General features: G+C 45.3%; 1 protein-coding gene across 1 annotated transcript; it reads right to left on the bottom strand.

Moving 5' to 3' along the window:
• Positions 1–24,517, bottom strand: PPME1 (protein phosphatase methylesterase 1). The gene is made up of 14 exons (XM_087895720.1): positions 24,242–24,517; positions 21,612–21,706; positions 19,170–19,261; positions 15,121–15,178; positions 13,573–13,624; positions 13,206–13,360; positions 13,006–13,096; positions 11,255–11,320; positions 9,640–9,778; positions 7,544–7,673; positions 6,326–6,370; positions 3,398–3,462; positions 1,707–1,774; positions 1–1,095 (listed from the first exon to the last, which is right to left on the bottom strand). The coding sequence occupies exons 1-14, from the start codon at positions 24,340–24,342 to the stop codon at positions 1,080–1,082; spliced, it is 1,173 nt and encodes a 390-aa protein (XP_087751846.1). The 5' UTR covers positions 24,343–24,517; the 3' UTR covers positions 1–1,079.
• Between the last annotated feature and the right edge of the window lie 459 nt (positions 24,518–24,976).

The following is a 24,976-nucleotide window of genomic DNA, read 5'->3' on the forward strand; positions in this document are numbered from 1 at the left end:
TTTGCAGATTCTTTCCACTTTATTTGAATTCAAGGCACCACTCCCCAAAAACGGTTTGGCCACCAGAGGTGAAGAACAGGAAAAAGAAAAAAGTGAGGCTTTGGGGAGGGGAGGGGTCTGCAGCCGCCCCTGAATAATGCCTCTCCTCAATCCCCCCCCCAATTCCCCCCCCTCTCCCTTGTTCCCAAACAAAAGCGTTGACAGATTCGGAGAGGGAAGAAGGCGTTTGGCCTGTGATCTCCCAGGGAAAGCCAGTGATTCCAGGGGCAACATCTGGAAACCTTTTGTGGCCGCGAAAAAATTGGCTGCATTCCGGCATCTGGATCTAAAAGGGAGGGGACCGGTTTGACGGAGGATCAGCAAATGATTTAAGCAGGCAGTTGTTCAACAGGGGCAGCATCCTTTCCTGGTTGTGCTGTGCCAGGCTTCCTCATGCCGTGTGTGTTCGGCGGTTTTAAAGACACCGGGGAACTATAACTCCCAGAATTCTGGGAGTTATAGTCCCCCTGTCTTAAGGTGCCCAAACACTGCAGACACAGAGAAAACAATTCGCCAGGTGAGGCTACCCCAGCCTGGCACTGTTCAGACATGCTGGGGTTGCAATTTTGGAAACTGTTGCGCCGGGTGTTTCGGATGGCGCCCGGTTTGGGGAAGGCCGCTCCCCCCCCTTCATGCGTGGGAGAATAAAACCTCAGCTGTCGGAAAACAGTGGCAACGTACACACGAGCGGGGAGTGGGCGAAGAAGCGAGGAAGGTTTGCCGAGATTTTTTTTCCCAAAGCCTGAGTTTACCCGACATCCCGGATTAGCCGCCGGGAGCAGTTAAGGAAGAAACAAGCCAGGATTTTCTTGACGATCTCAGGAAGAGACGAAGGAACGGGAGGGTGGCTCAGCCAGGATGAAATGGCGGGAGAAACGGAAAACCCGAGCCGTGCCCGAGACCCGGTTTCTCTGCCACAGGATTTGTGCCGATGGGTCAGTGCGGATAATGGGAAGGAGACGGAGACGGAGACGGGACATGCCACGGTGCGTCCGATGTTGGTTTATTTACAAGAGGTGCAGAAGGGCCCGCCGGGGGTATTAACAAGGAAAAACACTGCGAAAAAAGGAGGAAAAGAGGAGATGTGTCAGCTGGCGTACCTCGATTTAGCGTTGCCGTATCGTGGATTACGGATTGTCGTCGACTTACGACATTTCAACGTGAAAGTTTCTGTTGTCGAGCGAGTTTTGTTGTTAAGGCCGTTGTGAAAACGACAGCTCGCCACTGTTTTACGACCGTTTTTGTTGCGCTTGTTAAGTGAATCGCTGCGGTTGTTTAGTTACTGGTGCGTTCGTTAAGTGAATCTGCCTTCCCTATTGTCGGAAGGTCGCAAAAAGGGATTGCATGACCCCGGGACGCTGCAACCGTCACAAATATGAACCAGTTGCCAACCGAATATAAATCACATGACCACGGGGAGGCTGCAACGGTCATAAGTGTGAAAAACAGTCGTAAGTCAGTTTTTTCAACGCCGCTGTAATTTCAAACAGTCACTGAATGAATGGTCGTAATTCGAGGACTACCTGTAGAGTCCTCCACGCCAGCCATGTCCCTCCAAGCTCCCTTGTTATCTTGGGGGGATTGTGGCAATTTCAAGACCCCCCCCCCAAACTAACTACGGTGAAGTCCAGGGTGGGGTGGGGGGTGACCGCCAGTGCCGGCCTTACCATTGAAATCCGCCAATGGGCTCTGTGAACCTGTGACGGATCAGGAACGTTGCCACGGCTTCCGCTACCTGAAAGAGAGAGACCGGGTGGTGGTGGGGAGAATGAAAGAGGCTCTCCCCCTTTCCCTGGGATAGACCCTCCCCAAACATTTGGGAACCCTGCATTCTGCACCTTCTTTGTGTTTTTAATTAGGCTGTACACTGCCCTGAGTCCCTCAGGAGAAGAGCGGTATAGAAATAAAATTAATAATAATAATAATTAATAATAATAATACCCACAACACCGGGAGGTAGTTCCATTGATCTGTCTGTCCATGAACCATCTATCAGTCATGCCTGTCTGTCTCACTATCTCTGTCTGTCTGTCTGTCTGTCTGTCTATCTATCTATGTATCATCCATCTACCCTGTTTCCCCCCAAAATAAGACACCCCCTGATAATATGCCCAATCGGCATGGCAATAAGGCCAAGCGCTTATTTCAGGGTTCAAAAAAAATATAAGACGGGGCCTTGTTTTCAGGGAAACACGGTGTGTCATAGAATCTTAGGGCTGGAAAGGACTTTGGAGGTCTTCTAGTCCAACCCCCTGCTCAAGCAGGAGATCCTATACCCGTGATGGTGAACCTACGGCATGTGTGCCACAGGTGGCACACGGAGTAATATCGGTGGGCACGCGAGCTCAGCTCCGGCGAGCATGCGTGCACCGGCCAGCTGATTTTTGGGCCTTCTGGGCCCACCGGAAGTCAGGAAACAGGCTGTTTCTGGCCGCCGGGTGGAGGGAGGTCTGTTTTTCGCTCTCCCCAGGCTCCTAGAAAGGTTCTGGAGCCTGGGGAGAGTGAAAAAACAGGCCTTCCGGTGGGACCAGAAGTTGGCAAACGGGCCGTTTCCGGCCTCCAGAGGGCCTCCAGTGGGGGTGGGGAAGGCCGTTTTCGCCCTCCCCAGGCTCCTAGAAAGGCTCTGGGGAGAGCGAAAAACAGGCCTACTGGGCCCACTCTGCCATCGCGTGCCAAAAGTGGGGGTCGCGCACACATGCGCGGGGGGCGAATAGAATTATGGGTGTGGGCACATGGGTGCACAACCCCCCCCACTCCCCCCTGCTTTTGGTATGCGATGGCAAAAAGGTTAGCCATCTTTGTCCTTACCTATATCATTTCAGACAAATGGCTATCCAGTTTCTTCTTAAAAACCTCGAGTGTCGGAGCCCACACAACTTCTGGTGGCAAGCTGTTCCACTGGTTAATTGTTCTCACTCTTAGGAAGTTTCTCCTTAATTCCAGGTTGCCTTGATTAGTTTCCATCTGTTGCTTCTTGTCCTGCCCTCTGGTGGTTTGGAAAATAGCTTGACCCCCTCCTCTTTGTGGCAACCCCTCAAATATTGGAAGACGGCTATCAAGTCACCCCCCGGTCCTTCTTTTCGTCAAACTAGACATACCCAATTCCTACAACCATTCTTGGTAAGTTTTAGTCTCCAGGCCTTTTAATCATGTTAGTGGCTCTTCTCTGCGCTCTTTCTATGGTTCAACGTCTTTTCTATACCGTGGCAACCAAAACAAGGGCCCTGCTGGTTGGGGAATTCTGGGGGGCTGAAGGACTCACCCCTCGGGGTTGTGGGGGGACAACCAGCTTAGGCTCCCCCTTGAGCAACCTAATTTGGAATCCAGCACACAGAAGTCAAACGACCACCCTACTCACTTTCTCCGGAGCATCCTCGTGGACTGCGTGGCCGCACTGTGGGAGAACCTGGATCTGGAATTTCCCTGCAGGGAATAATAATAATAATAATAATAATAATAATAATTTTATTTCTATACTGCCCTTCTCCCCAAGGATTCAGGGCGGTGTACAGCCTATTTAAAAACACAGACAAAACAACAATATAAAATTTAAAATAATTAAATAAATTGGCTCAGATTTAAAACCCCAAAAAATTTAAATACCCCAATTTAAAACTATTGTGTTGATAGTCCGGCCTGGCGGAACAACAGGAAGGGAACAACAGGAAGGGAGAAGAACAACAAGGAAGGCAGAACAACAGGAAGGGAGAAGAGAGCCGAGTTTGGGCCAGTGGCTAAGGCATCGGGCTAGAAACTGGGAAATTATGAGTTCAAGTCCCGCCTGGATCCCACCAAAGCCAGCTGGATGATTTTGAGTCGGTTTCACCCGCCCAGCTCAGAAACTTCAGCAAACATCACCAGGATAAGGGTCACCTTGTAGGCCGTCAACCCTGAAGCTGGCCTGACCGAAGCCATTTTGTCCGCTTCAGTGCTGCCACTGGAACTCTTCACTATTCATGAACATGTGAATGTTTTTAAAATGTTATCTAATTTTAGGTTCTATTTAATTGGGTTAAACTATGTTATAACAATAATTTTAATTAGCAATTTTATGATATTTGTGTATCTATATTTTTTCTTGACTGACTGTACACCGCCTTGAGTCCTACGGGAGAAAGGCGGTATAGAAATATAATAAATAATATAATATAATATAATATAATATAATATAATATAATATAATATAATATAATATAATATAATATAATATAATATAAGAAAGAAAAAGAAAGAAAGAAAGAAAGAAAGAAAGAAAGAAAGAAAGAAAGAAAGAAAGAAAGAAAGAAAGAAAGAAAGAAAGAAAGAACGAACTGAGGTGATCAGGGAGGGGGGATTTGAGATCGAGGGGATTATTGTAGTCAAAACAAAATACTTTCTCTTGGGAACCAAGGACATTCTCGCACCTGCTTGGAGGAAGGTGGAGTGATGCCCCCCCCCCCCGAAGTTGTCGGACTGCACAGCGACTGGACCGTGGGACTGATTGTTTTGAGAAAGTAGAAAATCTTTTACTTTTCATGAGGTGAAAAACCGGGGGAGTTTTCAGAGTCGGTTTTCACCAGCTCTGTGCCAATTTGATATTTCCAATAAAAGTAATCTTTGAGGAATTCACCTGCCTCGGAGTTTGGCTTGCTCTGGGATTATTACTTGGAACCCTGACATAGGGAAGAAGAGCGGCATGAAAAAATAATAAAATAAAATAAAATAAAATAAAATAAAATAAAATAAAATAAAATAAAATAAAATAAAATAAAATAAAATAATAAATAAATAATACAATAAAATAATACAATAAATAAATATAATAAATAAAAATGTAATAAATGTACTATACTATATTATAATATAGGTGGCACAGCGGACTAAAGTGCTGTTAAGTAGCACTTAGCTGCCAGCTGCCAGCAATTACTGCGAGTTCAAATCTCACCAGGCTCAAGGTTGACTCAGCCTTCCATCCTTTCTAAGGTAGGTGAAATGAGGACCCGGATTGTGGGGGCAATAAGCTGTCTTTGTATAAAATATACAAAAGTATGAAAGCTATTGCTTAACGCATTGTAAACCACCCTGAGTCTCCAGAGAAGGGCAGCATATATAAATCGAACCAATAAATAAATAAAATATAAAAAAAATAAAAACAAAAAACCTGACTGATTGACTGACTACAAGCCCAGAATCAAGACGGATTCAAAAGCATAAATAAAATTAAAATGTGTAATAATACATGGAGACAAGATAATTGGATGCAGCTAAATCTGGGTGATTTCACAGATCCTGGATTAAAAAACAAAATTGGCAGCGATGAAGTTCACACAAATGGCAGCAAAAATTTTTTTAAAAAATTGGCAAGTGAAGTGTCTTTGCGTAATGACACAGATAATTTGTGTTTGTGTGACACAAAGAATGAGAAAGGACCCCTTTTGCTTGCCAACGTGGCTATAAAAGGACTGGGGTTTTTAAAAAAAAATTAATTGTGAAGTCTGAGTACCAAAACTCACACTTAACAAGTACCCACAAGAATGTAGCAGTGATAATACAGTAAGAAACTGCATACGTGACCAAAATCAAGGATCCAGTATAGCCCCTTTTCTGACTAAACAATTTTTTAAAAAGCTAACGCCTTTTAAGGAATGCGGTGGCTCAATGGCTAAGATGCTGAGCTTGTCGATCGAAAGGTCGGCAGTTCAGCGGTTCGAATCCTGAGTGCCGCGTAACGGGATGAGCTCCCGTGACTTGTCCCGGCTTCTGCCAACCTAGCAGTTCGAAAGCAGGTAAAAAATGCAAGTAGAAAAACAGGGACCACCTTTGGTGGGAAGGGAACAGCGTTTTCCGTGCGCCTTTGGCGTTGAGTCATGCCGGCCACATGACCACGGAGACGTCTTTGGACAGCGCTGGCTCTTCGGCTTTGAAACGGAGAGGAGCACCGCCCCCTAGAGTCAGGAACAACTAGCACATATGTACGAGGGGAACCTTCACCTTTACCTTTTAATAACCTTGGTTAATTGGAAAAAGGTGACCAGACTAATGATTTGGGGCCACTAACACGGCTCTCTTTCAGCGTCTACACACATTTGAGGAAATCAGTGCTTTAAGTGGCCTCTTTTTCTCATTTGAGAATCCAGCTAATGCATCAGAAAATAGCCTCGGTAGGTTTATTTATTGAATGAATGAATGAATGAATGAATGAATGAATGAATGAATTGAAGGCTGGGGATTGGATGCCAAGTCATTGGGGGGCAGAAACTGAGTTCTTTTAAAGGAAGAAAAAGATCGGAATGCTGAAGATTTTTACCTTGCATTTGGCCAATGGTGAGATCTTTATCCAATCTGTCAACACCTAGAAAAGGACGGGGGGAGTCGGAGGACGGGAGGGAGAAAAGAAGGGAGGCCCCTGTATGTTAATCCAATCCTCTTGCCAACTTTTGAATTCATTCTTTGCATTTCTGAATCAATCAATCTATCTATATCATCTAATCTATCTATCTCTATCAATCTATCCTTCCATTATCATCTCCTATATCTTTTCTATCTATCATCTAATCAATCTATCAATCAATCAATCCATCCATTATCATCTCCTATATCTTTTCTATCTATCATCTAATCAATATATCAATCCATCCATTATCATCATCTCCTATCTTTTTATCTATCATCTAATCTATCATCTATCCCTCTATCTCCTATCTCTCCTCTTTTTTTATATCTATCTATCCATCCATCCATTATCATCTCCTATATCTCTTTTTATCTATCTATCTATCTATCTATCTATCCATCCATCCATCCATCATCTCCTATCTCTATCTCCCTTTTTATCTATCTATCATCTAATCTCTCTCTATCAATCTATCATCTATCCATCCATCCTCATCTCCTATCTCTCTCCTTTTTTCTATCTATCTATCTATCTATCTATCTATCTATCTATCTATCTATCTATCTATCTATCATCATCTATCTGTTTCTCCTCTCTCTCTCTCTCTCATCCATTCCTATCATTCATCTTTCTCCACTCAATATCCATTAATCAATCAATCCCTCCCTCCCTCCCTCCCTCTCTTTCGTTCTTTCTTTCCAAATGGTTGTAACTTGGGAACTACCTGTACATACTCACATGTAAACCCATCTGCAAAATACATTGGAAAAATTTGTGAGAGCCAGTTTGGCTTAGTGGTTAAAGCGCCAGTCTAGAGAGTGGGAGACCGTGACTTCTAGTCCCGCCTTAGCCACGAAAGCCGGCTAGGTGACTTTGGGCCAGTCATTCTCTCTCCGCCCAACCTCCTAGGATTGTGGTTGTGGGGCAGGCGAAATAGCAGGAGGAAGGCGTGCCGCATAGGTTCGCCTCTTTGCAATATTTGCCAAAATAGTAAAGGCGGGATACAAATAAATACATAAATAAATAAGCGTCAGGAAGTTGGAGAGCCGTCTTTGGGCGCTTGCAGAGGGAAGGGAAGAATTCCTGGAAGGAGGAGGGGAAGAAGAAGGAGGGGGAGGCAGCCCCACCTACCTGCCAAAAGCAACAGTTTGGGAACAGGGCAATTGAGGAAGAGGTTGGAGAGACCACTGAACCAGCCCTCCCAGTATCTCTCCGTTTTGGCCAGTTCAATCCGCCAGGTGTACGTGGCTTCTTTCTTGGTCTGGAGGGGGGGGAGGGGGAGAGAAAAAAGGCAAATATGCAACCGTGCAGGAGGCCGAGAAGCCGCGTTGCTTGCAAGCAGCAGACACTAGGACAGAGGTCTTCAAACTTGGCGGCTTTAAGACTGGTGGACTTCAACTCCTCTCCTCTGCTTGTGTTTTGCATTTGGAACAGATTTCTTTTCAGGTGGGGAGGGGGAGTAGAACTCCTTAGCATCAGAGGGCTGTTTGGAAAGTGAAACAGTATTTGAGCAAGGAAACAGGAAGGAGCCTGGCCGCGGCTTAGTTCAACTGTTCTGTAGTAAAGCTGCTTGCTGCTGTGAAAGTAAAACTGAAAGTGAAACTCCTCTCCTCTGCTTGTGTTTTGCATTTGGAACAGATTTCTTTTCAGGTGGGGAGGGGGAGTAGAACTCCTTAGCATCAGAGCGTGTTCATAATAATAGTCGAAGTCCACAAGTCTTAAGGCCGCCAAGTTTGAAGACCTCTGCGTTAGGAGTTACGGGAAATACCAGTGGGATTGCAATTCACACGGATATTTATTCGGGGGTTTAAAAGTTATCCCAAGGAGAGCCTCAGTTCGGTATTCATAGGTAGTCCTCGGTTTACCATAGTCCGTTTAGTGACAGTTCAAAGTTACAACGAGATGGAAAAAAGGAGACTGAGGACCGTTTTTCACATTTAGGACCGTGGCAATCGCAATTCGGACACTTAAGATTCAATTGGTTCATATTTATGACGGAAGGTTGCAGCCTTCCAGAGATGACATGATCCACCACCTCTTGAGAACTTCGGACAAGCAAAGTCAACGAGGAAACCAGATTTCACTTAATAACTGAGTTACAAACCCGTCCATGGCAATGATTCACTTAACAACGGTGGCAAGGAAGGTCGTCAAATGAGGTAAAATCCACTTAACAAATATCTCACTTAACGGCGGAAATGTTGGGGCTTCGTTGTGGTTGTAAGCAGACTAGTCCTTGACTTACAACAGTTGGTTTAGTGAGTGTTCCAAGTTACAACAGGAGTGAAAAAAAGTAATTTATGATCGGTTTTCACACTTATGACCGTTGCAGCCTCCCTGTGGTCAAAATTCAGGAGCTCGGCAGCTGACTCGTATTTATGACGGTTGCAGTGTCCCGGGATCATGTGATCTTTGGTGACCTTCTGACAAGCAAAGTCAGATTCACTTACTGACGTAACATCTGATTGATTCAACAACTGTGGCAAGAATGGTCGTAAAACCGGACAAAACTCACTTAACTACTGCCTCACTTAGCAACAGAAATATGGGGCTCCTTGGCTTCCCAGAAAGTCGCCAAGAGGATCACAGGACCAGGGACACTGCAACAGTCATAAGTCCATGCCAGTTGCCGAGTGTCTGAATTTTGACGACGTGACCCTGGGGATGCTGCAACGGTCGTTAAGTGTGAAAAACGGTCGTAAGTCACTTTTTTCAGAGCGCTTGCCACTACGAGCGGTCACTAAACGAATGGTTGTATGCGAAGGACTACCCATATATCCAGAATGACGCCTTCTAACCAGAGGTGGGATTCAAATAATTTAACAACCGGTTCTCTGCCCTAATGACCGGCTGGGTGGGCGTGGCCAGGGTAGGCGTGGCCAGGGGTGTGTGACAGGCAGCACTTGGCCTCCTGCACCCCCCTAGGAGCAAAAACGGGGCATGGGGGGGGATGGGACGCACGGCCCATCCCCGTGCACTGTTTGGGCCTAGTAGGCCTCCCTGCAGCCTCCTGGGAGTGAAAATGGGGCGGATGGGGACTCCTGGAAGGGGCGGGAAGGGGAGGGGCGGATCCAGCCAACAATTTAACTACCGGTTTGCTCGAACCGGCAGAATCCCACCACTGCTTCTAACACTGGAGCATCTCAGCTCCAGAAAATTTTGCGCAGGCTTCAGACGCAAAAGACCAGATTGTGGCAAATAGAAAATGGCTTTAAAAAGTTTCTCACCTCCACGTCGTCGTCTTTCTTCTTCTTGTTGAGAGACTGCCCGTTTTCGCCCTCCTCCTCTTCCTCGTCTTCTTCTTCCTCTTCTATAATCCCTTCCACGATGGCTCGGGGGCCGCCGGGGCTCGTGGCTTCTTCGCACCTGAGTTTGCAAAGTTTGTGAAGAAAAATGAGATGAAAACGAAGAGCTTCCAGATTGGCAAGCTCAGAACACCAGAAAATTCCGGGAAAAAGATCTTTATGGCTAGCGAAAGGAACGTTGACGGGATCTCGGAATTGCCCGCCGAAGCAATTCTCCAGGTCAACGTATGCCTGGGACGGTTCGCTCATGGCCATGCCCCTTTCTCCGTGTTTCCAGGCTTACGTCCTCGACTTACGACCGCAATGGAGCCCAACATTTCTGTGGTTAAGTGAGGACATTTGTTAAGTCAGTTTTGCCCCACTTTACGGCCTTGGCAGCTGACTCATAATTATGACGGTCACAGCGTCTCGGGGTCACGACCTTCCAACAAGCAAAGTCAATGGGGGAAGCCAAATTAATAACTGTGGCAAGAAAGGTCGTAAAATGGGGCGAAACTCACTTAACAAATGTCTCGCTTAGCAACATAAATTTGGAGATCAATTGTGGTCATAAGTCGAGTACACACCATTCAAAGTAGTCAATAAAAAAGCCAAGAAGGAAACAACAGACCATAACACTTCCTCTCCAACAATCAGCAGCCAGATAAGCAGGGATTAACACCCTGCAAACAATCAAGCAGAAAACAATACTCTTAAGCAAGGAACTACCAAGGAGAAAACTACCGAACACTGGCAGGGCAATCCATTCTATATATATAAAAGCGAAAACCACTCACGCCGTAATCATGAAATCTCCAGAACTGTAAAGCCTACAAATTTGAAATTTGCCATGGATGTTCCCCATGGCTTATAGGTGCTCACTAAGAAAGGATTTTTCGAAATGACCATCAGAGCATTAGTATTTCCTCTTATTATTATGAATACGCTCTGATGCTAAGGAGTTCTACTCCCCCTCCCCACCTGAAAAGAAATCTGTTCCGAATGCAAAACACAAGCAGAGGAGAGGAGTTTCACTTTCAGTTTTACTTTCACAGCAGCAAGCAGCTTTACTGCAAAACACTTGAGCTTAAGCCGTGCCCAGCCTCCTTCCTGTCTCCTTCTTGCTCACACAGCCAATACTGTTTGAGTTTCCAAACACCCCTCAACTCTCTCACACACTGACAGGATGCTAGCCAGATGAATACCGATGGATGCTGCGGACTAGGACCTTCTACTCCCCTTCCCACTCTGTTCCAACTGCCAGTTGCATTATATTAACACACTCTGACGCTACGGAGCTACACATTCTACATTAAGTTTCAGGCTGCAAGTGTCAATTTATCAAGCCCGAGCACATAGTTTCGTAGTGAAGGACAGGTTTCCAGCTAGTTCTATATACAGAGCATATCCCACCATCCCTTGCATTGATGATGGTACCCAGTTAGGTAATGAAACGCTTGCAAGCAAACCCTGAGCTCCATCAAAAGGGCCCAGATGCAAGGATTTTCATGTACGTAAGAAGGCAGGGAAGGGAGGTTTAAAAAAAAGGTCGACATACTGTTTGACTTGGCCGAACATGGACACCCTGGCGGAGTCGAGATTTCGGATCTGCCCACTCTTCACACTAGGAAAAAAAAAACACACAAGAAGTCGTCACCCACACGGAATCCCCAAGTGCCATTTTAATTTTCCTTCTTTTTTTTTTTTTAACAGCAAAGATGATTTGCTGAATTTTGAATTAAGTCCCACCTGTCCCCTCTCAGAGAAAGGCAAAGTAACCGATGTGGAACTCCCCGTCTCTAGTTTTCTTTTTATTATCGTTTATTTTGATTCGTCGCACGCTCAGCCAGATGTTCAGACTGGACTTGGAATTTTTTTTCTATACCTAGGACCAAGGAAGATGTTGGTGTTGGATGGAAGTGTGTTGTGGCCCGTCAGATGCCGGCAGATCTAGCAGCAGAGTCAGATTTAACAGTGTTGGAAGGGATCTTGGAGGTCATCTAGTCCAACCCCCTGCCCAAGCAAGAGACCTTGCCTACACCCTTTCTGACAGATGTCAGTCCAGTCTCTTCTTGAAAGCCTCCAGTGATGGAAGCTCCCACCACTTGCGAAGGCAACTTCTGTTCCATGGGTTGATTGTTCTCACTGTCAGAAAATTCCTCCTTATTTCCAGGTTGAATGTCTCCTTGTTCAGTTTCCATCCATTCTTCCTTGTCAGGCCTTCGGGTGCTTTGGAGAATAGCTTGACCCTCCCCCCTTCCTCTCTGTTGGCAGCCCCTCAAATATTGGAAGATGCTCTCCTGTCTCCCCTGGTCCTTCTCTTCCCTAGACTAGCCAGGCCCAGTTCCTGCAACCGTTCATCATATGTTTTAGCCTCCCGTCCCCTAATCATCTTTCTTGCTCTTCTCTGCACTCTTTCCAGAGTAGAATCTGTTAAAATTCTAAAGTCCCAGAGCAATTTAGCTTCTTCATTTTCTATTTCTTTCTCTATTTTACGGTCTTCCCCCAGTTCTTGCTTGCAGGCAAGTGATATTTCTTGCAGATGCACCATTGTTGCTACTTGGTGATGCCGCTGTTTGGAGTCAATCTGTGCGATCTTCTTGCAGCAGCTGCCCAGGTGGTCCACTGTTTCTTCAGCTTCTTTGCAGAGTTGGCACTTGATATCTTTGTAACAGAATTAACAGAATCACAGAGCTGGAAGGGACCTTGGAGGTCTTCTAGTCCAACCCCTTGCTCAAGCAGGAGACCCTCCCCAGGCTCTAGAGACTTTCTTGGAGCCTGGGCAGGGCGAAAACAGCCTTCCCAACCCACCTGGAGGCCGGAAACGGCCCGTTTCCTGACTTCTGGTGGGACTGGAAGTCCCATTTTTCTCTCTCCCCAAGCTCCAGAGGCTTTCTAGGAGCCTGGGGAGGGCGAAAACAGCCTTCCCAACTCACCAAGAGGCCCTCCGGAGTCGGGAAACAGCCTGTTTCCCGACTTCTGGCGGGCTTGGAAGGCCCGAAAATCAGCTGGCTGGTACCCACATGCGTGCTGGAGCTGAGCGAGGGCAACGCTCACGTGCCCACAGATATGGCTTTGCGTGCCATCTGTGGCACGTGTGCCATAGGTTCGCCATTACAGCCCCATACCGTGTTGGACAAACGGCTGTCCAATCCATTCCACTGGTTAATTGTATTCCATTGTTGATTTTATTTTTGCCGCCCAGCTCACAGTTTGCAGCAACTCTGAGTGGCTAGATCCATAGACAGAGCACAAAGTTGGCTTATTGGGATGGGAAGCACAAACAGACCGACATGGTTCTAACGTTACCTCCATTCGATGGCGTTTTCCAGAGATTTGAACGTCTTCGGGCGACTCCGAAGGAAGTTCTGCATGCTGTTGAGGGCATCCATAGCCGTCCCTGCACCAGTGACAAGAGGGACACTCAGTGTTAAACAAACTGACATGCATCGTGGCTAATGCAAGGTTAGGAAAGGCTGATGCAGAGGAGAACATCCTGGTGGGCTTACCTTCCACCACGTCGATCATACAGAGGCCCAACAAGCTTGGCACCAGGTTGGACGCTGCTGTGTGGACAGCAATGGCCCCTCCCATGCTATGTCCAATCAGCATAATGGGAGGGCAGAGGTCGCCATACATAACTTCGACCACGTTGCCAACGTCTCTAGGAGAACGTAAGAACAGGAGAACATAAGCCGTATCCTGCTGGATGGGACCCCAGACCCATTTTGCTCGTTCTCCCAGTGGCCAAGCAACTGGCCAAAGGGACCCCACTGGTCCCCTAGGATGGGAGTATCCAAACTTGACAACCGAACCCCAGATTGAAAACTTTAAAACACCCCCTTCCTCTCCCCCCCAAATTAGGGAGCCACATACTTGGACATGGTCTCCGCAGAGAGGTCTTCGGGATTCCGCACTTTGGTCTCACCTGCAACGAAACCAAGTCAAATTAAAAGAAGCATTCACCTGAATTAAGAATGCCTCCCCTCTCTGGGGAGATTTGAGGGAAAATTTTTATAAAATGTTCTATAGGTGGCATTTAGATCCTAAGAAATTGTCGTGCGTGTATCCTAATGTTCAACCGAAATGTTGGAGATGTGATTGTTTAGATGCTACATATTATCATATATGGTGGACTTGCAAGAAAGCGAAGGCTTTTTGGATAAAAATTTGGTGGGTTATGCAAAATGTTTTGAAGAAAAAAAATTCAATTTTCTCCTCAATTGTTTTTACTGGGTATAGTTAAGGGCTTTTCAGTGGGTGAAGCAAAATTGATATTGTATATGGTGACAGCAGCCAGGTTACTGATTGGTCAATATTGGAAAAGGGTTGATGTGCCTACAATTCAAGAATGGACTTTGAAGATGGCCAGTTTTGCAGAAATGGTGAAGATATCAGCATACTTAAAAGACCGGACTCAAGAGACTTATGCATGGGAGTGGAAGAAGTGGATAGATTATGTGCAGAATAAATATCAAACTAGGAAGTATCAGATAGCTTTTAGCTGAATGTATTATATAGGGATAGAATAACTGAATGTTAATTACGAAGAAATGAATAGCACATAGGGGGTGGAATAGTTAGGGGTTATGGTATTATAAAATGTGATTTTGATTTGGATTTCATCTTGAGGAAGTCATGGGGGGAGGGAGGGTTAGGGAGGGTTTGGGGGGGAAAAAACGGGGGGGAAATGTATTTGTAAAACTTTTAAAATAAATAAATAAAAAAAAAGAATGTCTCCCCTCTCTCTATACAAGGCCCAGCCTCTCCCCCTGTTGTGGTCCGCCAGGAGCCCGTGGAGCTGGCAGCGGAGTTGGACAGTGAGGAGGCTGGGGGGGGGAACCATGGGCCAGTCCTGGAGTCTGGGGAAGGCCCGGACGAGGGCTCTGCGTCAGAGGTAGAGATGGGACCAGGGTCATCTGGGAGTGATGCGCGGACTCTGGAGCCTCCAGAGGCTGACAGCAGAGAGGCAGAGGAACAGGAGGAGCCTGTTCCTAATGCATGCATGAGAAGAGCTGCCAGAAGACAAGAGCAGCTAAAGCAAAAGGGACGACTTGGGAGTAAGGCCAGGAGATGATTGGCCCTTCCCAGAAGGCTTAAAAGAGCAGCAAAGGCTCTTGGGCTCTTTGTAGGAAAGCAACGTTGTTAAATTTGTTTCTTGTTGGAGTCTCTTGCTTCTAAACTTTTGCCAAGAAAAGCCTTTGGCAGGGTGCCAAATTAGACAGAGGTTGGTGATAAGGCCGAAGGACTGTTTACGGAGAATTTGTTTTGGACTTAATTTGGACTAAGCTGAGAATGTAACTTTGAACAGTCACTAAATGGACTGTTGTAAGTCAAGGACTACCTGCATTCCTGCCGAGAAAACGTCTCTGATTTCCTGTAAAATCCCCAAAAGAATCAAGTCTCGGGCTTGGAACGGCTTACCGTGTCCTCTTAAATCCAAAGCTACGATCCTGCATTGGATACGGTTCACGATGGCGGCCTGCAGAAAAGATAAGATGACCCAAATAGTTAGAGTAAAATCAGAGAGGTTAAAGTCCCCAGAATCATCCATTCTTCTCGATCTTGGCAAGTTGAACATGGGTGGACTTCAACTCCCAGAATTCCCCAGCCAGCTTTGGTGGCTGGGGAATTCTGGGAGTTGAAGTCCATCCATTTGTTGTGGCCTGTCGGCCGCTGGCCCCTCCAGCAGCCGAATCAGAGGAGGAAGAGGAGGAGGCGTGGGAGTCAGGGCCAGAATCAAGGCAACCCGGGAGCTCCGAGGGGGAAGAGGGAATGGAGCTGGCACAGAGAGGGAAACAGAGGCAGAGCCTGGGCCGTCCGTCAGCCGTCAGATGGAGGGTCAACAGCCCCCAGGTCTGGAGGTGGCTGATGAGGAGGAGGAGGAACAGCTGGGTCCTGTGCCTGATATGCGGATGCGCAGAAGGCAGAGGAGAGGAGAGCAGTGGAAATCTATGGGCCGGTCCTCGGGACGGAAGAGCCACCGCTGCTAGCGACGCCCCACCCTGGCTCTGGAGATAAAAGGCAGGGGGCACAGATGAATAGATGGGGCAGACAACTATTCACCTCCCTCCCGGACAGACTTGTTAGCCTGCGGTGAGAGGGAAACTTTATGCCGGGGCTGCTGGCGCTCCGAATAAAGGAATCATTGATTTAAATACAGAGGGTTTGTCGTGTTTTGGGAGCTGGGTCCAAACACCATCTTCAAATTGCCAAGGTTGAGAAATACTGCTCTAAGTCAATCCTCAGTACAGGTAGTCCTCGACTTATGTCCACAATCGAGCACAAAATTTCTGCAGCTAAGCGAGACATTTGTTAGTCCTGTCCCATTTTACGACCTTCCTTGCCACAGTTGTTAAGTGAATCCCTGCCATTGATAAAATTAGTAACCCGGTTGTGAAGTGAATCAGGCTTCCCCAGTGACTGTGCTTGTCAGAAGGTCGCCCCGGGACACTGCGACCGTCATAAATATGAGTCAGGTGGCCAAGAGTCTGAATTTGGATCACCTGATCGTGAGGATACTGAAACAGTTGTAAGTGTGAGAAATGTTCATTTTTCTCAGTGCCGCTGCAACGGTCACTCAATGAGTTGTTGTAAGTCGAGGACTACTTGTGTTCCATATGCCCACCCACCCCCAGGCCATTCCCTCCCCCTCCGGGCACGAAGCTTTGCCAATGCCCACCGCCGATGACACCCTGATGATATATCCCTGCCACTTCACACTTTTTATACAAATGTGTTAATTTGGGCACAGACACCATGAAGAGACATTTCTGCTGAGAGGCTGTTTTAAAAATAGGTTTTTGTTGGGAAGAGCGCGTGACCCAAAAAAAAACGAACAACACAAAAAGGAGCTTTTCCTGCAAAAATAAAAACGACAGCTGGGGAGGGGTTGTAAACCAATGAAGGTGCCCCTGGTCAACGAGATGCCACAAGGCAGAGTACAGGCAGTTCTCGACTTACGACAGTTCATTGAGTGACCATTCGAACTTACGACGTCACTGAAAAAAGTGACTTACGGCCGTTTTTTGCACTTACGACCGTTGAAGCATCCCCCGCAGTTGGTCACGGGGTCAAAATTCGGACGCTTGGCAACTTTGACTCGTATTTATGACATTCGCAGCATCCCGGGGTCACGCGATCCCTTTCTGGACAAGCAAATTCAATGGAGGAAGCCAGATTCGCTTAACGACCACTTAACGTCTTATCTTAACAACGGCAGGGATTCAGTTAGCAACTTTTGTCACTCATTTAATCACCGCTGTGATTCATTGAACAATGGTGGCGGGTCCTAAAATGGGAGCAAAGCTCACTTAATGAACGTCTCGCTTGACGAAAGAAACGCTGAGCTCAATTGTGGTCGTTCAGTCGAGGACTGCCTGTAGAGCAACATGCCCAGAGTCACTTTGTGGGGTAGAGGGGTGGTTTTAAAGCAAGCATTCATCTGAATTAAGAATATGTATTATTATTATTATTATTATTATTATTATTATTATTATTATTATTTAATCTTTGGTGAGATTCACAGCCTTTGAGGCTGGTTAATAGCTCAGCAGCTCGAGTCCTAACCAAGGACCTAGGAACTGTTAAGGTATCGTCGGAGGATGTAAGCTGTTCCGAGTAAGGTGGTTTTTTGTAGAGTCAAAATGTTCAAGTCCGGCAAATTTAGGATTTCTAAATAGCGGGGTAGCCCTTTGGGTATTGCTCCGAGGGCTCCAATTAGAATCGGGACAACACACGATTTCTTTTTCCACAGTCGCTCAACTTCAATTTGTAAGTCCCGGTACTTTGTGATTTTTTTCTTGCTGCTTATCTTCAATCCGTGCATCACCAGGTATTGCAATGTCAATGAACCATACTTTTTTCTTTTCAACTCTTGTTATGTCAGGTGTGTTGTGGACCAAGTGCCTGTCAGTCTGAATCCTAAAGTCCCACAAGATCTTGAGTTTCTCATTCTCTAAAACTTTCTCCACCTGATGTTCCCAGTGGTTTTTGCTGTACTCAAATCCAAACTTCTGGCACAATTTCCAGTGAATGATCTTAGCAACGCGGTCATGGCATTGTAGGTAGTCAGTTTGTGAAATTTTGCTGCACCCACTGATCAGGTGGTCAACTGTCTCATCTTTCTCATTGCAGAGGCAGCATTTGCTGTTGCTGGTAACATGTTGAATTTTTGCCTTCATGCAGTTTGTGGCTAGGGCTTGTTCTTGAGCTGCCAAAATAAAGCTTTCTGTTTCTTTTTTCAGTACTCCTGATCTTAACCAGTTCCAAGTTAGTTTCTGGTCAGCTTTGCCTTCAATACTTTTCAAGTATTGGCCATGCAGAGCTTTGTGTTTCCAATTTTCAGCTCGCTGCTCAATTACTTCTTTCTTATATTCTGCTTTTGTTTTAGTTGTCTTTAAAAGGCCTCCTTTATTTACTTCCTTAATCATTGGTTCTTCACTTTTCTGGATGTAATCATTCAAGCTGCATTTTTCTTCTTCCACCGTCTGCTTTACTTGTAGGAGTCCTCGACCACCTTCTGCTCTTGGTAAATATAATCGGTCAACATCACTTTTAGGGTGCAAGGCATGATTCATTGTCATAAGCTTCCTTGTTTTTCTGTCCAAATAGTCTAACTCCATCTGGGTCCAGTCAATTATTCCTGCAGAGTATCTAATCACAGGTATAGCCCAGGTATTTATGGCTTTTATGATGTTTCCTCCACTCAATTTGGACATTAATATCTTACGAATTTGCCAAATGTACTTGGCTGAAGTTAATTCCTTGACTTTATTATGCATTAAGTCAGAGGCTTCTAAAATCCCCAAGTACTTGTAGCCTTCTTCTGATTTTACTGCCTTTATCATTTCTTCATTCTCTAGTTCTATTCCATCCTCTTCTTTGATCTTGCCTGCTTTGGTTGCTATTGTTGCACATTTGTCAATTCCAAACTGCATACCGATGTCTTGGCTGAATTCTTTTGTGTTTTCAATTAATAAATTCAGTTCAGCTTTTGTTGAAACAGCTTCAAATCATCCATGTACATCAATAATAATTATTATTATTATTGTTGTTGTTGTTGTTGTTGTTGTGTTTTATTCTATTAAACATGAAACTCAGTCAGCTGAACATTTAAAAATGTGTCACAAATATGAGTAACTGGCACTGATGGTTGATACGGGTTGCTGCCAGCGTCCTAGGTATCAACCAAGTATCTTCTTAAGATGTACGAAGTTCCGGGTGGCGCAGTCTTTTGCAGTTCCACTGGCGTTATTGCAGGAAGCTGCAATTTGTTGATGTATTTTATAAAATTCTTGGACATGGTACCAAGTGCCCCGATGACGATGGGTATCACTGTTACCCTTAATTACTTTAAATACTTCCTCTTCTTCTTCTTCTTTATTATTATTATTATTATTATTATTATTATTATTATTATTATTATTATTATTATTATTTCTGATCAAGAAACAAAGAAACAGGGGACTTACGGTGAAGACGGCCCAGGAGAGCGCGGAATGGCCTCCACCGTGAAGAAGGAGCAACACTGGACCTTCGGAGCCACTCTTGTACACTCGAAAAGTGTATGAACAGTTAAGGAAGGAAGGACAACCTTCTCTGGGAAGACTTGAGGTTAAGGGATAAAGGAGGGGGAAGATATAATACTACTGCACGGAATCATAGAATCCTAGGGCCAGAAGGGACCTAGTCTCCTGGAGAGTAAACCATATGAAGAATGGGTTTTGGGGTCTGGCTAGTCTGATGGAAAGAAGAATTAGGGGTGACATGATAGCAGTGTTCCAGTATTTGAGGGGCTGCCATGAAGAGGAGGGGGTCAAGCTATTCTCCCAAGCACCTGAAGACAGGAGAAGAAGCAATGGATGGAAACTAATCAGGGAGAGAAGCAACCTGGCCTTAAGGAGAAACTTCCTAATAGTGAGGACAATTAACCAGGGGAACAGCTTGCCACCAGAAATCGTGGGCATTCCACCACTGGAGGTTTTTAAGAAGAGACTGGACAGTCATTTGTGTGAGATGCTGTAGGTTCTCCTGCTTGAGCAGGGGCTGGATTAGAAGACCTGCAAGGTCCCTTCCATCTCTGTCCTATTCCTATTCCTTTCCATTCTGCATTCTATTCTATTCTATTCTATTCTATTCTATTCTATTCTATTCTATTCTATTCTGCATTTTTCTTCTATTCTATTCTATTCTATTCTATTCTATTCTATTCCATTCCATTCCACATATTCTATTCTATTCTGCATTTTTCTTCTATTCTATTCTATTCTATTCTATTCTATTCTATTCTATTCTATTCTTTCTATTCTATTCTATTCTTTCTATTTCTATTCTATTCTATTCTGCATTTTTCTTCTATTCTATTCTATTCTATTCTTTCTATTCTATTCTATTCTTTCTATTTCTATTCTATTCTATTCTGCATTTTTCTTCTATTCTATTCTATTCTATTCTATTCTTTTCTATTCCATTCCATTCCATTCCATTCCATTCCATTCCACTCCACATATTCTATTCTATTCTGCATTTTTCTTCTATTCTATTCTATTCTATTCTATTCTATTCTTTCTATTCTATTCTATTTCTATTCTATTCTGCATTTTTCTTCTATTCCATTCCATTCCATTCCATTCCATTCCATTCCATTCCATTCCACTCCACATATTCTATTCTATTCTGCATTTTTCTTCTATTCTATTCTATTCTATTCTATTCTATTCTATTCTATTTCTATTCTATTTCTATTCTATTCTGCATTTTTCTTCTATTCCATTCCATTCCATTCCATTCCATTCCATTCCATTCCATTCCACTCCACATATTCTATTCTATTCTGCATTTTTCTTCTATTCTATTCTATTCTATTCTATTCTATTCTATTCTATTCTATTTCTATTCTATTCTGCATTTTTCTTCTATTCTATTCTTTTCTATTCTATTCCATTCCATTCCACTCCACATATTCTATTCTATTCTACATTTTTCTTCTATTCTATTCTATTCTATTCTATTCTATTCTATTCTATTCTATTCTATTCTATTCTATTCTATTTCTATTCTAATTATTCTGCATTCTATTCTATTCTATTCTATTCTATTCTATTCTATTCTATTCTATTCTATTCTATTCTATTCTATTCCTATTCCTATTCTATTCCCTTCTGTATTCTCTTCCCTTTCCTCCCATTCCAACCTTGATCCTTGATTCTATCCCTCTGCGTTAACAGAGGGATAGAATCAAGATCATGTGAAGTGTTAATCCCACTTTATAAGGCCTTGGTAATAACGCCACACCTGGAATCCGGCATCCAGTTTTGGTCACCACGATGTAAAAAAGATGTGGAGACTCTAGAAAGAGTGCAGAGAAGAGCAACCAAGAGGGTTAGGGGGTTGGAAGTACCCCTAAGGAGGTTAACCGTAACTACGAAGAATTGCTAAGTGATTTGTCGTAATGAGAGGACAACCTGTATTAATTAATAGAGGTGACTTATAAGGCCTATAGCTTTCTTCTTGATTTCAAAAAGGAAGCAATGGCTGGCCCACAGTGGTTTTGCGTTTTTAATTCGAAAGCCATCTTTCTTTCTTTCTTTCTTTATTGGATTTACTTTATTGGATTTATATACTGCCCTACTCCCGAAGGACTCAGGGCGATGAATAGCCACAGAATAAAACACATAAATACAAAAATTTAAAATAGAATAAAAACGAATTAAATAATTTGGCTGAGACAAATTTAAAACACCCAATAATTTAAAAACAAATTAAAATTTACATTTAAAAGGGGAAAAGATTAGGCTAGCAAAAACACGTGTGACCTGAACGGAGCTGGGACAATCCTTAGCTTTAAATATTAACCGCCTAATCCAGAGTCGGCAAGTGGAATAAGTAAAGCAAGAGGCCAAAAGAAAAGGATATATCCTTGCCGGAGTCGGTCTCAACCACGACATCTTCCATAGATTCAAAATATTGGTTCCAAGAAACGGGACTATAATCGCGCTTCCTTCCAGGTCTGGGAAAAAAAGGAAAAGAAGGTATTTAACTTTTTACAAATCTTCATCTGAGTCCAACCACCATCAAGGGATGAGGGAGCCATTAGATTTTTATTTTTATTTTTTTAAAAAGACTCTAAAACAGACCTGGGAATTTTATGGCCTCCAGGCTAAATTTGGGGCTTTGGCTGGCTCTGCCCAGGTCCCCATAGATGGCTTTTTTTTTTTTTCAGTTTAAAAACAAACTTTATTGAATTTAAAAATATTAACAAACAAAAACGAAGAGAGAGAATATACAAATTTTCTCTTAAAATTTACATTTTCAATCCATAATTACACTTAACAAACTAAGTACATATGATTATATAAAACACATATATACAAATCTACAGACGGTGACTTATTTACCTTTTCTATCTATCTGACGGCGCATTTTTTTTTCATTTCCTCTAATTCTTATCTTTACCCTTTTTTCCTTTGGTTTATCCACTGATACCATCTATTCCATACTATAAAATACTTTGAGTCTTCTTTATCTTTTAATTCTAGAGTTAATTTATCCATTTGGCTTTTATTTAGAAGGCAACCACTTATTTATGCCTACGCAATTTCATACACCCTATTGGTTTGGCCCTCCCCAACAGTTCAAGTTTCAAGTTCAAGTTTCTCATGGGACCCCTTGGAAAAATTAATGATGGAGGGGGAGGAGGAAGGGGTTCGAGGAGGGGGAGGGGGAGAATTGTGGGGTCCCCAAGCTTTCTGAGCTTGGTGGTTTTCTTGCAGACATTTCATGACCCAACTAGGTTACATCATCAGTGCTACAAAGGAGTGAGGTTTGAGGAGGAGGAGGAGGAGGAGAACTATGGGGTCCTTGGTGCTCTGAACTTCGTTCTTTTCTTTCAGACGTTTCAGGGCCCAACTAGGGTACAGTATCAGTGCTAGAAGGGAGTGGAGTGTATAGAGAGGAGGAGGAGGAGGAGGACTGGGTCCTTGATGTTCTCTGAGGTTGTTGGTTTTCCTGCAGACGTTTCATTACCCAGCTAGAAAACATCATCAGTGCTGGAAGGGAGTGGAATGTGGGATCCTTGGTGCTCTCTGAGTTTGGTTGTATTCTTGAAGATGTTTCATTACCCAACTAGCTAACATCACTAGTGGGAAAAAAAGAGGAGGAGGAGGAGGAGGAGGAAGAGGGAGGAGGAGGAGGAGGAGGAGGAGGAGGAGGAGGAGGAGGAGAACAATGGGGTCCTTGGTGCTCTCTGAGCTTGGCTGTTTTCATGCAGACATTTCATGACCCAACTAGGTTACATCATCAGTGCTGAAAAGAAGAGGGGTTTGTGGAGAGAAGGAGGAGGAGGAGGACGTGATGCTCTCTAAGCTTGACTGTTCATGTGATCACATTTGTAAACTTCGCAGTGGATCCCGACACGCAAAGTCAAAGGGGGAAAGCCCAATTTACTCAACAACTGCATGATTCACATGTGTAGAGTATAAAGAACCCCCGAATGCATTTCCCAACAGGGGCCCCCAACCCCTTCCCCCCTACCCCCCCGCCCACAGCATCCATCCTCCAGGCCTTACTCCCCACCCTACAGGTTGGAGGGGTTGGGAGTCCATGGATGGGGTGGGGAGCTCTATCCATGGTGCTGGTTCTCCTAGGGATCTTTTTCCCTTACACACACACACACACACCGTCAAAGGGAGCATGTCTGGCGTCTTAGAGCAGCCCCCATGACTGGTTGGAGATGGTGAGAGCGGGATGGAAACAGGGTAGGATGAGGATGGGGGTTGGGGGTGGGAAAGCAAAGGGGGGGGGTCTTTCAAGGGGAGGGGCAGTTAGGAGGGATCAGGCACCCAAGGGGGAAAAATGGGCTGTGGTCCAGCTGAGACTCTCCCCATGATCCAGCTTGGGGGGAGACCCTCCCTAGATTCAAGGGGGGGGGGAGACCCCATGATCCAAGGGGGGATCCTATGATCCAGCTGGCAGGAGACCCTCCCATGATCCAAGGGGGGGAGATCCTATGTTCCAAGGGGGGGAGACCCTCCCCATGATCCAAGGAGGGGAGACCCTCCCCATGATCCAAGGGGGGATCCTATGATCCAGCTGGCAGGAGACCCTCCCATGTTCCAAGGGGGGGAGATCCTATGATCCAAGGGGGGGAGACACTCCCCATGATCCAAGGGGGGGAGATCCTATGATCCAGCTGTGGGGGGGGGAGAGACCCTCCTCATGATCCAGCTGTGGGGGGGGAGACCCTCCATAGGCTAATCTCTAATTAATGGGCGGCTGATCCATGGAATCAAATCCAGTGAGATTTTGGGCCAAGTGGGAGCCCGGCAACGCCCTAGCCGGGCTGGCTGGGGATAATGGGAGTTGTAGTCCAGCATCCCCGGAGGGCCCTGGGTCCATTCGGCGTTCCCCCCCCCACACCCCATCCTCCTCCTCCTCCCCCCCGCCCCCTCCTCCGCGTCCCACTCCCAGCACCCATGACGTCACCGCCGGCCTCCCGTGACGTCACCGCGGCGGCCTCCCGTGACGTCACCGCGGCCGCCCTTACCCCATGCGCATCTTGGGAGGGGCCTGGCTGCTGCCTCCGGCGGGGCCCGGCGGGCGGGGGGGCAGGCGGCCGAGCTGCAGCTGCTTCTCCAGGGCGGACATGGCGAGGGCGAGGCGGGCGGGCGAGGCGGGCGGGCAGCGCAGCTCAGCGGCCGAGGGGCGTGTTGGATGCGGCCCCCGCCTTCCCGCAAGGAGCCGCCGGGCCGCCCGCTCGCCGGAAAGGGAGGAGCTCCCGCCCCGAGGCACGACGGGAAAGGCAGTCCGGCGGCGCACGACGCTCCTTGCCGGAAGTCGCCGAAAGGCACCCTGGGAGACGGAGTATTAAAACGGGAGGGCTGGTCCGCCCGAGAGCGGCGAGGTGGAGCCATAGAACAGAACAGAATAGAAAATAGAATAGAATATGATAATGAATACAATACAATACAATACAATACAATACAATACAATACAATACAATACAATACAATACAATACAATACAATGAATAGAATAGAATAGAATAGAATAGAATAGAATAGAATAGAATAGAATAGAATAGAATAGAATAGAAATGGAAAAGGAAAGGAAGGGACAAGAAGAGTAGAGAAGAGAAGAGAAGAGGAGAAGAGGAGAGAAGAAGAGGAGAGGAGGAGAATAGAATAGAATAGAAATATGGAACAATAGAATAGAAAATTGAATAGAATACAATAATGAATAGAATAGAATAGAATATGGAATAGAACAGAATAGAATAGAA

This window comes from Pantherophis guttatus, chromosome 5 (genome assembly GCF_059756535.1).
Source record: "Pantherophis guttatus breed Tessera chromosome 5, ASM5975653v1, whole genome shotgun sequence".
In the NCBI taxonomy this organism is placed as follows: Eukaryota; Metazoa; Chordata; class Lepidosauria; order Squamata; family Colubridae; genus Pantherophis; species Pantherophis guttatus.

Bases quoted from the DNA above. Each gene is read 5' to 3' on its own strand.
- PPME1 (XM_087895720.1), bottom strand. From the start codon at position 24,342: ATGTCCGCCCTGGAGAAGCAGCTGCAGCTCGGCCGCCTGCCCCCCCGC. The intron at 21,707-24,241 runs GTAAGGGCGGCC...TTTTTTTCCCAG, and splicing joins CCTCCCAAGATGCGCATGGG to ACCTGGAAGGAAGCGCGATT. The intron at 13,097-13,205 runs GTAAGCCCACCA...TCACTGGTGCAG, and splicing joins TATGATCGACGTGGTGGAAG to GGACGGCTATGGATGCCCTC.